At 42.2% G+C, this 14,892-nt stretch overlaps 1 protein-coding gene across 9 annotated transcripts in view; it reads left to right on the top strand.

Annotated features, from left to right (window-relative positions):
• The window catches only part of ctnnd2b (catenin (cadherin-associated protein), delta 2b), a 183,703-nt gene that overhangs the window by 154,371 nt on the left and 14,440 nt on the right, over positions 1-14,892 (top strand). For all 9 annotated transcript variants that reach the window (XM_074650254.1, XM_074650251.1, XM_074650248.1 and 6 more), the window contains 4 exons: positions 4,515-4,632; positions 6,761-6,943; positions 12,323-12,496; positions 13,655-13,805. In XM_074650254.1, the coding sequence (XP_074506355.1) occupies positions 4,515-4,632; positions 6,761-6,943; positions 12,323-12,496; positions 13,655-13,805 (626 nt within the window). The remainder of the gene's footprint in view (positions 1-4,514; positions 4,633-6,760; positions 6,944-12,322; positions 12,497-13,654; positions 13,806-14,892) is intronic.

The following is a 14,892-nucleotide window of genomic DNA, read 5'->3' as shown; positions in this document are numbered from 1 at the left end:
TTATATTATCAATTCTTCCACGCGAGTTTGTGGCAAAAGTGCAGCACAAGTTGAGCGAGAATAGAGAGGGATTTGCTGCCATGACTACGTTTTCGTCTCTGTCTGCAAGGTTATCTGGCTTCCTGTTTGTGTGTGTGTGTGTGTGTGTGCGTGTGAGTGAGTGTGTGTGTGTGTGTGTGTGTGTGTGTGCATGCCACTCTTTGTGTCTCCGTCTAACTACATGTGTGGTCCATTAATCTCAACCGCAATATGTCTACTCACCTGCTCTCAGTGAAAATAAACTACACATATTGGGTGCTTACCCAAGCTTCTAATACTGTACGTGTGTGAAAATACACACATCTGGTACTGTGTGTAGTCTTCTGGTGTCTGGTAGTGGCGGTGGTGTGTGTGTGTGTGTGTGCGTGTGTGTGTGTGTGTGTGTGTTGCAGGAGATAGCTTTGTGTGGATCAGCTCCCTAAACTCGAAGGGCTAATTCATCTTTCTCACGCCTCGTTAGGGAATGCTGGGAGTCTGATTAAAGATTGAATATTTCATGGCGGGTTTGGTATATCGCCGGCCACCTGCTCTCTCTCTCTCTCCTTCTCTCTCTCTCTCTCTCTTCCCGTCTCCCATTATCCTCCTCGCTTTCTCATTTTCTCTCTCTCGCTCCTTCTCCATCTCGTTTTATTACTCTATCTCCTCTCTCCTCCATCATATTATTCCTCCTTTCATCCCTTTCTTCTCCTGTCTCGCCCCGTCTCTGCCTCGCTGTCTCTCACTTTCACATGCACACATTTTCTCCCTCTGCTTACTCACTGCTTGTTTCCCTCCCCGTGTGTGTCTATACGCTGTCGTGCCAACTAACAGGAGCCGCTGAAACGTGTGCTGCTAGACAGCTGAATGTGAATTATGTGTGTTGAATTTGCAAATGTGACACAAACTCTACAGAAACTAATACGGGTGGGGAAATAAATCGAATCACCTATATATCGTGATTTTTGTTATTATGATTGATTTTTTAATGCCAGAATCAATATATTTGCTTCATTTGAGTCTATGCGGAGGTAAAAGGAAGTTACAGCCTTTATTTTTTTAGTCTGAGAAACGTGACGTCATATCCGTTCCGTATCCGTCAAACCAAAACAAACCGCAGCGAGCTGAAACGACAAAGCAGCAAACAGTGGAGGGTCCACATGGAAACGACCTGCACCCTCACATTTTAAATCCAAAGTGGTAAACACTACACATCCAGTAAAGAATGGAAACACTTTGGGTTTCACACATTGTGACAGAAAAGCAGAGCTAGACATCACGGCTAAAGCTGCATGCTAACTTTGTCGTGGACAGGAAACGTTATCGTATTTCGGTAACGTGCGGTCAAGCCAGCCGTCGCTCACATCTCCGTGGTCAAATGGGCCGACGCTACAACTGTAGAGCACCCATATACTGACATTTATGGTAAATACAGTCAAACGGCCCCGATGGAGCTGACCATGGATGGATAAAGAGAACGGAGCTGACGGGAGAGCTAGAGACGGACTTGGTGAAGTTAGCGGAAGTATACACGTGTGACATGTCTGGTTTTCAAAATAAGGTATTAAGAAAGGGAACTGTATATACAAAATACATATATGGAAATAAGATTGATTAGATTATATTCACCAGAAGCATTAAACACTACATGTCCCTCATAAATTAAAAAGAAAACACCACTAATTTGTGAGGAAAATATCTTTATTCTTTGATTCTTGGGTTGCTGGAAAAAATATTATAAATAATTCCTCACAATGACTGATATATTTGACTTCAGGAAATCTCTGACTACATAAATGCTGAAAGTCAAATATTTGAATGTATCAATTTAGATTTTTTTTCAAATTAAAAGTCCTTAGAAGTGTATTGTTCGACTTTTACCCATGGTCTAGTGTTAAAAAAGTTAACAAAAATCACAATAAATCATAATATTGAATTGCAATACATATCGAATCGGCGCCCAAGTATTCTCCCAGCCCTACTTCTTCTATACAGTCTACGCTTGAGATCCGGTAAAGAATAGCTTGACTTCTGAAGCGAGAACAGGCGATTGAATGACCAATGGTCAGCCACATATAAAGGCGGAAGGTCCCGACACAGACTGACATGACTGCCATGCCATTCAGGGCTGGCATAATGGAAAAAGTGCTTCAATGAATACGTGAGGCGGCATATCCCATAGTAACGAGTGCTATGAAAGAGAACTGTACACGTTGTTATCCTGACATTAGACCCCTGAAGGTTCTTTTCTTTATGATTCAACGTGACTCTTCACAACAGCACCAAAAGTAATTTTTTGTTGTACTAGTTATAATAGTTAGTCTTGAGTGTTTTTATTGAAAATCTCCAAATTGTTTCTTTTAATATAAGAGATACAATTCCCAGATTTCAATCTAACCAAAACACAATTCAAACACTCATGCAGAGGAATCCATCAGAACTCTGTGTATGATTATAGAATTAAAGACAAAGAAACAGTCTCTCCTTGTTGTCACCGAAAGAGTGACATTTTTGTAATTGCAGTTTTCTCTCGCGGCGGCAGCAGCACACTGTGGATTAATCAAATTCTGTTCCATCTGAAAGCTCTCTAGAAGACACACAATCTTTTTTTTCCAGCAGTGTGTTTTTTTTCCTCTCATTATTTAGATTCTTCACACTAAAAGATCTTAATGAGAGATAATCTGCAGCCCTGTTGCCTTGCGAGGGAACGCTTCAGAGGGATTAATTATGCCAAATTGACTGAGGTTAATTGAATGGAATCCATTAACAGGTGGTATCCGAAATAAATGAAATGTGTGAAAGAAAGTATATGAAGTGGTTTAAAAGTGCCATTCAAGTGCTTTTGTTTTGGTGTTTATCTGTTTTTGTCATAAGCCATGTCCACAACAAGCTGAAAATCACACTTACATGGCTATGTTAGCAAGCACATTATGCAAGACAGACTGGAGCAACATTAGCATTCATCTGCAGTCATATGTCTGGCCATGAAAATATGCAACACACACATCAATGAAGCCACCAATAAAGTACAAAATGGACTTTTGTCATATTTATTTATTTGACATATTTATCATCACTCATCGTCGTTACTGACATCACTGTTGTTCTACAAGCCTACTAACGCCAATTTAAAGAGGATCTGTTATGTTTTTTCCCTTTCCTTTAGTGTGTTATATCGTTTTTTGTGCATGTAAAAGGTCTGCAAAGTCACAAAGCCCAAAGTCCACTCCAAAGGGAGTTACTCTCCCCCACAGAAACACTGCTCCTGAACTGCCTGAAAACTACTTGTTTTACGTCCTGACTTTTCTTCCGTGATGTGGTGATGTCACCAAGTAACACATTTGCATAAGACCCACCTAGCGGCTAGTTTGGCATGCCCTCAAACAAAGCTAGTTAGAGCGGAACTGGAGCGGAGTCCAAAGAGTTTGGTTCGGTTGACCAATCACAACAGAGTGGGCCAGCTGACCAATCAGAGCAGACTGGGCCTTTCGGGAGGGGGAGGAGCTCAAACAGAGCGTTTTAGACAGAGGGTGAAAAGAGGTGCTGCAGCACACCCGGTATGAGAAAAAGTAAAATGTTTTTTGAACTTTAAGGCATGTAAACATGTTCTAGTAGAATCCCAAAATACAAGTATGCATCTGAAAATAAGCATAATAGGTGCTCTTTAAGGCCAATTGAGTATTTAGGCATTAACACAGTTTGCATAAGTAAATACACAATGCATAAAAACCACAGCTGTATAACAACAGACACCGTGCCTTCAGACCACAGATTTGCTTTAGACTAAAGTGGTGAAGACTGTTATTAAGGACCTGGGAAAACAAATGCAGCTAATGGAGTTTTAGAAGATTGGTGCCATTTTTCACTGACACTGAGGGCACAAGCATCTCCTAGCCATCTTTAATAGTCTGACATTTAAAGGGCATTACACTCAAAGTCTCTCTCCTCTGTGTCACACAGACGTGCATACATATGCCGTAGCATAGGGATGTCCAAAATTAACCGATTAACACTATCGGTTAAAACGGTTAAAAGAAATGTTAATAATTAACTCAAAAGCTGAGCGGCACGGAGGAGCAGCTCGTCACTTTGGAGACTTTTACTGGGAAAGTGGCTGCATGTCCGCGAGAAAACGCAGCATTGTAGCTGCTAAATTAATGCTCCCGGACGGTGAACTGGGGACTCCCGTCAACAAATATCTGTTGTGCTCCTGCAGCTGGTACAAGGCACAAATCTTGTCAGTAAACGGTTAATAATCGGTTAACGAGGGTCGGTTATCGGTTAAGAACATTTTTCAAAATGAGCATCCCTACCGTAGCATGTAGCTTCGACGCACGTGTGCTCACGCAAACACGTAAAACTTGCGTGGAACTACCGGACAATTCAAGTTGCGTGTATGGCTTTGCAGAAGTATGTAAAATATTCTGAAGCTGTGCTGCATGTTCAGTTTTCAGTCGGGCTGTTCATTGATGAGATGTGTGTGTGTGTGTGTGTAACAGGAATGTGAGTTCTGCAGGCGAGGAGGCCCGGAGGAGGATGAGGGAGTGTGAAGGCCTGACAGACGCTCTGCTCTACGTCATCCAGACCGCTCTGGGGAGCAGCGAGATTGACAGCAAGGTACCTCTCTCTCTCTCACACACACATACGACCAACTGCCAGGCACACAAACTCTCATAGCCTCCAACTCGTGCACACACAAAAGCACCTGAATAGAAACATATACACAATGATAAAAAAAGTTCCTTGCATGTGTGTGTCTGCTGCATGTCTGTGTGTACATAACTGTCCAAGAACTCAAATATAAATGGTTGCTTTTGCTTTGTAAACACGTTTCGTGATGATTGATTACTATGTAAACAATATTTATAATTTGCATGCATTTACATGAGTTATATGCAAATGTGTTTTATCTGTCTTTGCAGACCGTATGCATACAATGTATATGCATATTAATCTGTACAAGTTGTTTGCCTGTGGTTTATATGTTAATATCCAAGGCTTGTAGGCCACAAATTACACACTGTAAAAAAAAAAAGTAAGATTTGGTAAATTATTAATTACCCTTTGCGTGGCGCATTGCTCGAAATTGCCACAGAGCACTGCGCTCAAAGTTAAAATGATTTCAACTTGAGCTTTCAAAGCGCAACCAATGAGATAACAGCTGCAACTGTTGTTGTTGCCTAGATAACATTCATTCATTTGCATTCCTCACACACTTTTCGATGATGATATAATACCTGCGCTGCACTTTGCCTCTGCTACGCTCTGTGCCCTACCTCGCGGTGAACTAAGAGCAAATTTCTTATGTGAAGGCAGCTAAAAGGTATAGGCCTAATATGTTACAGTAATCGGTTTGTAAACACACCACATTCAAAGTTGGCCCCCTCCTCCACAGCTCAACAGCGAGGGAGAGAGAAAGTAGCGATGTTCGAGCTATAGAGTGAATGAAGAGAGGGAGCGGCGTTAGTGTGAACAAAGCAATGAATCAAACGTTATTTTCTGATAGTTGTGCAACGGTTACGTTCTAAAGCACCAATAAACACACAACTGACTCTGAACAACCCTCCGGGGAGATGCCGAGTTGCTGGATTTTGAATTAATGCAGCCGAAGGGCAGGCTTCATCCTGTCCGCTGTGGCTCAGTTCTGCTCTCTCGGTCAAACTCAAACTGACACACTGCACTCTGCACACAGAAGAGGAGAGACAGTGGAAGCAGTGGAAACTCACAGCGATGCAACAAACCCGTTCTCATCCGTCAAATACGGCCGCTTTGTATCTGACAGAGGGTGGTATTTGACGACCTGAACAGGCTGCACACCCTGCACGTTGTTATTGGCTGGGGGTTACGCTCCCAAGTGGGGCACAAAGCCACTTTGCTGTCTCCCAGAAGAGTCACGAACTTCGCAAATTCAGAAGAAAAGAGAAAATACAGGCAAAGGGCAGCTGAATTATTGCATATTATACCTTTAAAGACTTATTTAAAAAAAAATATGAATCATATCTTTAAACAACAACCTGCAATTATCAGAAATGTCAAACATTTTACAAAATGGATGATTAAAGCTAATAATAAGTGTATATACAAAAAGTATAAAATCCCAAGCTGGCAGACCTTGTCATTTTTTACAGTGCGCCATATATTACCCAACCCAGATAGCCAGTGACACAGAAACATCACGAGTGAGAGTGTGTGTGTGTGTGTGCTTTTATGCGAGCCTGTGAGCAACCATGTGTATCGGTTCGTGTGCACGTGCTTGCGTATGTGCTACATGCATACTGTAGATGTGTGTGAAATGTGTAAAGAGTGTCTAGCTGTGTGTATGTGTGTGTGTGTGTGTGTGTGTGTGTGTCGGTGTGTTGAGTGGAGGCTCTTCACGAGGAGATGCAAAGTTTTTAATCCTTAGAAATCCTTCACAAGATCAAAGTCTGTGACTGTTGGCTGCATAGCCACTCACAACAATGGGATTAGTGTGTGTGTGTGTGTGTGTGTGGTTGTGCCTGTCTACATTATGCAAACAGAATGTGTGTGTCCATGTCTATATAGTGTATGTTGTACAGGCAGTATGTTCATATAAGTGTGTGTGTGCCTGCGTGAATATGTGTCTCCTCTACAGTATGATTTTGAGTGTGTTTGTCTGTTCGCCTGATTACCATCTGTCCCTCCTTCATGTCTATCTCTCTTTTCCTCTCTTTCTACACTTCTTTCACATCCCTCTCTCTCTCTTTTTTTTGTTTCCTCCCACCAGACCGTAGAGAACTGTGTGTGCATCCTGAGGAACTTGTCGTACCGTCTGGCTGCAGAGACGTCTCACAGCCAGCAGGGGGGGTCGGAGGAGCTGGACGGTCTGTTGTGTGACACCGGCGGGAAGGACGCGGAGAGTTCCGGATGCTGGGGGAAGAAGAAGAAGAAAAAGAAGGGACACGATCAGGTGGGAAAAACAGAAAGTTGGAGGAAGGGAATATTTTTACAGTTTTTTACCTTCTTTTTTCCTATTCTTTCTTGATTCGGTGAAATAGTTATTGCTTCATGTGAGATAAAAAAAAAATGGTTGGTAACACTTAATTTTAAAGGTGCACAAATTCCATGGGAATTAGGTGATAATTAGCAAGTAACTTATTTGGAATTTCTTTGGAATTACTCCCATATTAACCCCAATATTTACCTCAAAATGTATCGAAAATTACGCGTTAAATTCGTTTTAACACCACTAATTTCTTTAACGCATTAACACAATTGATCTTTGGGATGTTGCAGCCGGCGCAGTTTTAAAGCTAGAAGAAGATGCTGGTATCACATGAAACTAGAAAACCAAAGGAATCCATTAGTACCAACCATGTCATACTAGCTTGTCGCGAAGGAGGCTAAATAATGCTCCAAACTCACGTTAAATTGTGTCGAGGAACACACGAGTCAGCACACTGGCAGCTGTTGTTCCCTGTTGGGCTTCAGTTTGCCATGTTATAATTTGAGCATGTTTGTTATGCTAAATGCAGTAACTGTGAGGGTTTCTGGACTATAGTTGTCATTATTTTGTGTTGTTAATTGATTTCCAGTAATAAATATATACATACATTTGCATAAAACAAACATATTTGCCGACTCAAAGACTGAAGAAGCGACCGGATGCCAGTGAACATCAGTTTAATTCACACATAGAATCAGACTTCCCAGTTCTCCTGATATAACTTCATCATACTACTGGGACCTGGAGAAGAAAGCGATGCATGGAAACAGATCTCTCGAGAAGTGAGCTGCTTAAGTGGCAATGGCAGAAAAAAATAACCGTCCAATCAAAGCTGAATATGCAAATTCCTGGCTTGATGCTTAACAGACCCACAAGCTCTCGTGAGACACAAGAGAGCCAGCAACTTTGAGTCCCAATGTGTGAACACTACTTTATTAAAGGAGGCATCAACAAGCAGGAACATGGCAGCTAGATACAAAGGTGGCAGATGGACTCTCTCTCTCTGTGGAATATAATAAACTGTTGCTAATTCATTACATACTTTATATTAATTATGCTTTTGTGGCTAAATTAATGTGTTATTGCCGCTAATATGACACCTATAGCACCTTGACCGTGAAGGGAGCCATCAAGAGGGCATAACGGATCCAGTTTTTTGTATTTCTGGGCCTTTGTGGTGTCCTGGTGCTTCCTTTTACTTTCCCTCTTATTTCACAACAATATATTCTCTTATAGAATTTTAATGACCACATAAAAATCTACATTTACGCACAGAGTTCATAATGCGTGAGGAATTTTCCCTCGTTTGTTTAATGCTGTGACTTTATTGGCTTGTATTGTCAGATCACAGCACACCAGGATAATTAAAGTTAAACAATAAGGCATAATAACAGTAATACAGATAGGAGGTTGTCATCTTGAGCCTTTATTATTAAAGAGACCCTACCATTATATGTTTTCATTTCCATTTCAGTTATCCGTCTTGTGTCAGAGCACATGTCACTGTTTGTTCCCCCCCCCCCCCTATCTTTTCCAAATGGCGTATTCAGTATCTCATTTTGTAACACAGCTCTATGCTGTTTCTAGTTCAGGAACACATTTGCTCAGTTCATCCCTGGTTCACACTATCTGTAGTCTCGAAATGAATATTTATGAACGCACCACAGCTTTCTTTGATATTCATGATGTTTGAGCCAGAGTTGTTTTTTCCACGTCAACTACTGATCTTCACCTACAACCTGGATTATTTAGGTGACTCACAGCTACATGTAGAGGACTTAATGATACGAAACAAATGTGCATCTTCTTAATTTAAAGCTGCAGTAGGTGAGATTGGAGGAAATATGATTAAAAAAAGTCACTATATCCTGACAGTAGTGCATGAGACGGGTAATCTGAAAACAAATCATGTTCCTCTGTGTCCTCCAGTGCTTCCTACAGACTGGAGGAAAACAACCAATCAGAGCCGAGCGGGAGCCTTGCAGTCTCTGAACAGCTGTCAATCACTCACAAACTCCGATCAAACGGTCAAACTAGGCAGCGCTGATCAAATATGAATCAATATTCTGTTACAGTAATACCTATTTCTCTCCTCAAATGTTTTCAGAAACATCTCGTAGTGCACTGTTTAGATGTAAAATGAGAAAGTTCCCGGCAGCCATGTTGAGATCTGTTGAGGAAATACCAAGCACCGCCCACCAGCCGGAGCAAACTTTCTCATTTTACAGCTTAACAGTGCACTAAAAGATGTTTCTGAAAACATTTGAGGTAAGAAAAAGGCATTACAGTAACAGAATATTGATTCATATTTGATCAGCGCTGCCTAGTTTAACCGTTTGATCGGAGTTTGTGAGTGATTGACAGCTGCCTCCGTTGAATGGACAGCCAATAGGAACGCTCTCTCTCCCGTCAAGGGCTAGATTTTCTCAACCCTGAAAACAGAGCCATGAGGAGGTGCAGAAGTCTAGTTTTCTCTCAGAACACTTGAATTACAATATGCTGAAAGGTTATTATCGCCCAATGATGCCAAAAACATTTTGTCTCTCCCCACTTTAATGATTTTTGTTATATGCTATATCAGCGATACACGCTACAAGTTTTTACTTTCTATAAACTGACTACCTGTCCTTCGAATCAAAAACACCAAGCCGATTTAGTGTTTTGCTCTGGATTTCCTGGGTCTGTCCATCCGCTGCCAACAGGAAGAGTTTCATCCTCCGGTTAGTTAAAAAACGAGTGCTCTTTTAGTCGTAGAATTGGCAGAAACCGAACGGCTGCCTTGGAGTAGGCTCCAACCTCTTGTCATGCTAATAAGCAATCAGCATCACATTCTGGTTGAGTGGAAGACGTCTTTTACAACTTGTAGTGAAGCTGCGGGGATTGAAAACCCTAACACTTCCGGTGGATCAGGGTTGGGTGAATTGCTCATTAGCCCCGCATGCTTCATTTCTAGAGAAGACAGAGAAAAGAGATTTAAAAAAAATAAAAAAATGTTAGCGATGAGCCAGGCCTTTAACTTCCATTTGCCAAGGGATTTTTTTGTGTATCCAGGCAGAACCAGGGAGACGAGGGATCTTAAAACTAACCCTGATGATAATAACTCCCCCTCTCTTTCCCTCTATCTGTCTGTCTCCACTCCAGTGCAGCTGTGGGTGATTACCATGAAGTAGCGATTGGGGAGCTTGTTGGAGAGGGCAAAACTCTATCAACTGTGGGGTAATTAGAGGAGAGAATGAGGAGAGGAGAGGAGAGGAGAGGAGCGAAGAGGAGAGGAGATGAGAAGAGGAAAGGATATGTCGGTGGAGAGGAGATATAAAGGGAGAGTAAAGGAAGTTGGGGTATGTGTAGAAAATACAAAAGGATGAGAGAGGAGAAAGAGGAAGTAGAATAATAAGGTCAAAGACAAAAAGGGAAGCAAAGGAAGACAACAGTGCAGTCTGTTGGCAGTGACAGTCTTATCAGATGTCAGGGAGATTACGTCATTGCAGATGGAACGAGGATGATATGACCACAAGTAGGAAGCACATAGGACAGTTAGATTTCAGTATACCTACAAATCAGATTCAGATAAAGAATCAACTGTACAGAAATTGATTGAAATTGATGCTTTTGGTTTGATTTCTATTTAGTCTGGTTCGGTTTCACAGTGCACAAATAAAGCAGACCAAATAGAAAAAAATAAGTTGCTGAGGGGCATGTGCGAAGGAGCAAATTTATATCTTTTTTTTGTCTCAAGAGCTGCTACTTCTATGCCGGGAATTGCAGACTTTGAAATGTCGGTGTCAAAGTGTTTTCAGTTTGACTCGGCACTGATCTACTGTGAACACGAACCCCTTCTCCTCCAGTTTATATCTCAAATTACTTTATAAACGTCACTTTTTTGTGGATATTCTGTATGTTCTATTCAGCCCAGATGTCAAACAAACAATAGACTTCTGCAGAAGACCAGGTCCGTCCTCTCCCACTCATGTTAACTCGTCGTTTACCTGTGTTCATCTCAACAGATGTCCACGCAGGCAGTCTTTTCGTTTTGGTTCGCTTGCAGACGGTCCGAGACTTCCTCTAGCAAGTGGTCTCAGACCGGTTGTTTTTAGTCCACACCAGAGTACGATTACTGCGTTCACAACCGCCCAAACAAATTGATTTTGATTAAAACGGACTAAATGTTGGCTTGTTAAAGGGCAAACCCTTGTATGCTTACTCCAGTTTTCAGTAGCTCTCAATAGACCTAGACACAGTGCACATATCAAAATGTACAGGGAGATACTTAGACCCTGTTTACACTTGATTTTAAAATCCATTTCGAGCGATCGGATCACAAGTGGACAGCGCTAGATACAAGTGTAAATGCCCACCAAGTCACTTTGTGATCCCATCATCAAACCACTTGCCGAGATGGTCTGGGATACATTTGACCACATATCTTTTGTAGTGTAAACGTTAATGCGTCCCCGGCAAGAACGTAACAGGAAAATACGTCGCGGCTCTCATTTTGTTCCTCCTTTATGTCATTTACAGTCGGTTCTCAAATTGCGTACGCTGGCTTTGTCCATGATGTTTGAAAATAGATGTTAAAATGCCCGACTTTACGGCAGAAATAAACATGTTTTTGGTCTCTATAGCTAATTTCCCCGTTCATGACAACTGTATGGGGGGTGAATTTTTATATAACTCACTTTTTAAAATTATATTAAGGCTTGAAGTTTGGCATAATTAAGGGCGTGGCAGCTTTGAGTGACAGTTGGGTGACGTCTCAGGTCGCTAGCTGCTAGCTGTCTGCTCTATTGTGTCACCCGGCCCGCCTCAGCTCCACCAACGATCCAACTCTTTGCCCATTTTAGTATTAGCCAGGAGTCAAGCTGTTCATCACTGCCACCCACTTTGAGCTTCCCAACGTCTCTTCAGAAACCTATGGGTGACGTCACAGAGACTACGTCCATATTTTATACAGTCTGTGGCACCTACTCATCAACACACATCAGTCAAATGCCAGTACTACTAATCTGTGTGAAATATATTTCAATGTCACAGAGAAATCTCCTGTATTCAAGAGCCAAAGCTTTCACACGTATTATTGATATACAGTATGTGTGCGTATTTTTCAAAAAGCATCATTAATGCAGGAGGAAATGTCAGATTTCAATTACAGAGGAGATAGAAAAACAAAACGCACAAATAGATGAATGCCACCCTATTTATACACTGTTTATGTAAATCTTCCCTCTCTCTCCTTTCCCTGTTCTTGCCTGAGGGGACGATGCTGGCACCCCACCACTGTCAAACCTCGCCTCACACAGAATTCAAAATGCTTTTCTATTCTGAATTGTGTCTCATCTTCCGCAGTGGGACGGCGTCGGCCCATTTCCAGACTTGGCGGAGCCCCCGAAAGGCATCCAGATGTTGTGGCACCCCACCATCGTCAAGCCCTACCTCACACTGCTGTCTGAGTGCTCCAACCCAGACACCCTGGAGGGAGCAGCTGGGGCTCTGCAGAACCTAGCTGCTGGCAGCTGGAAGGTAAGGACTGGGATACTAAAGGGCATCTGTAGAAGTGTATTGAAATTCCAGTGGGTGCCAAAGTGTTTTGAAAGTGAGAAATCTGGCAAAATAGCAACCATAACAGCACCCATATTCTGGTCATTGTGTGCTGTGGGTTAGAAAAACTCAATGGACTTACTGGCCCTTTGAAAATTCCTCAGCATATAGGTTACGTGATAACAATAAACTATTCGCAACAATTAACCATCTCCATGACAACTGAACAACTCCATTTGCTGCTGAAGGCCACAAGATATGGCTGAAAGGTTTAGAAGCATAATACACCAGAAATAAGAAAAAAAAGTAGTATGCATTAGATTTGTTCCGATACCGATACCTGTTTCGGAAATGCGTATGATACTTCCCAAAATTCGGGATCGGGTACCAACGAGTACGTCTATGCACCGTTCCGATACCATAATTTATTAACCCGGGAGAGAATCAACTTGTTTAACCGGACATCCTTCGAAACCAGTAGCCTTCACAGTGCTGTCGCCCTGGATGTATCATGGCTGCCACTGGCAACTACTGTTTTAGAGCAGCGAAGAAGAACTGATTGCAGGTAGTTTTGTTGTACGTGACGATAGCAAACAACAAGAGTGCGATGCTAGTGGAGAGTGTAACGGTAGTCAGAGCGAGGAAAGTGTCAGCCATTTGGCAATATTTCACAGTGGAAAATCCAACGAGTAAAATTGCGATATGTACAGTATGTAAGGCTTCTGTTTCGAGGGGTGGCACTAGTGTTGACAATTTCAATACTCAGCATATTATAAAACATTTGAAGATGCATCACACGAGAGAGCACAACAACTTCACCAAGGCAAAAGGGGAAAAAAAGGACGTACCGCAGCAGCAAACGTTGGAAACAGCATACCAATGACGAGATAAATTCCATAAAGATAGCCAAAAAGTGATGAAGATATTATATTTATCATGCTGGTATTGGATCAGGAATCGGTATCGGACCGGGAATCGGTATCGTCCGATACCGCAAGTTCAGGTATTGGAATCGGTATCGAGAAGGAAAAAATGGTATCGGAACATCTCTAATGTGCGTGAATATCAGTGCATAAAACAAATGCTGATGATGCTCTCTCTGTCTACCTCCGAACCCTCCCTTCCCTCTGTCCCGCCCAGTGGTCGGTGTATATCCGGGCTGCAGTGCGTAAAGAGAAAGGCCTCCCCATCCTGGTGGAGTTACTGAGGATAGACAACGACCGGGTTGTTTGTGCCGTGGCCACCGCGCTGAGAAACATGGCTCTGGACATCAGGAACAAGGAGCTCATTGGTGAGTTGTTCATTCACACAAAAATATTTTTCAGGTGCATACTTGTATCTGGGGTTTCTACTAGAACATGTTTACATGCTCCTGCCCCGCCTCCCAAAAAGCCCAGTCTGCTCTGATTGGTCAGCTGGCCCACTCTGTTGTGATTGGTCAACCGAACCAAACTCTTCGGACCCCGCTCCAGCTCCGCTCTAACTAGCTTTGTTTGTTCTTGCTAAACTAGCCGCTATGCAAATGTGTTACTTGGTGACATCACCACGTTACGGAAGAAAAGGCGGGACTTCAAGCAAGGCGTTTCAGGCAGTTCAGGAGCAGTGTTTTTGTGGGGGAGAATATCTCCCTTTGGCGTGGACTTTGCAGACCGTTTACATGCACAAACAACTATATAACATACTAAAGGAAAAAGAAAAAGCACAAAAGCATAATAATTCCTCTTTAATGCATAATTTCCAAAACAAATTAACTTTATTCAAGAGTTTTACTTGCGTGTCAATTTTTTTATGCTAGTGGAGTAATGTGCTTAATTCAGCCTTAATTGAAGATAATGGCACTGAAAACAAGTGCAATTATCTTGACCCATTTGCAAAATTACTCACTTGCTTTAATAATGAATGTGATTTAAGTAGACATGTTTAACGGTCATTTTTTTTAAAAATGAGCAGTTAAAATGACACTTGTGTAGAGGGTTATGGCTGTTAGGAATGGCTGTCTGGCAGTGCTCTTGTGGATTTGTCTTTAATAAAAAAAAGAGATACTTGTCTTTATAGTATTTATGCGGATATAAAGATCCTCTAAGCAGATAGTGTCGCTCTGACTGATCGTTTGATGCTTGATTTTCCTTCGGAGACCAAGTGATGTCTGTAATAAACTCTGCTTTTCTGCCGGTCCCCATAGCAACAACCGCATGCCTCCTTCCTCTTGCTCTGTCTGACGCTCGAGGCTCTGAGCTAAGCTGTCTGGGTCCGTGTGTGCTGTATGTGAATGCAGCCGTTCACGTGTATAGTGTATGTAGGATGTGATGTCACTCCTATAACCCCGCTGCCACGGGGCATGCATGTATATTTTGATAAAACACGTTGTCCTGCCCTCA

This window comes from Sebastes fasciatus, chromosome 11 (assembly GCF_043250625.1).
Source record: "Sebastes fasciatus isolate fSebFas1 chromosome 11, fSebFas1.pri, whole genome shotgun sequence".
Lineage (NCBI taxonomy): Eukaryota > Metazoa > Chordata > Actinopteri > Perciformes > Sebastidae > Sebastes > Sebastes fasciatus.
Note: the sequence above shows the minus strand (reverse complement) of the source record. Positions and strands in the feature narration are given on the sequence as shown.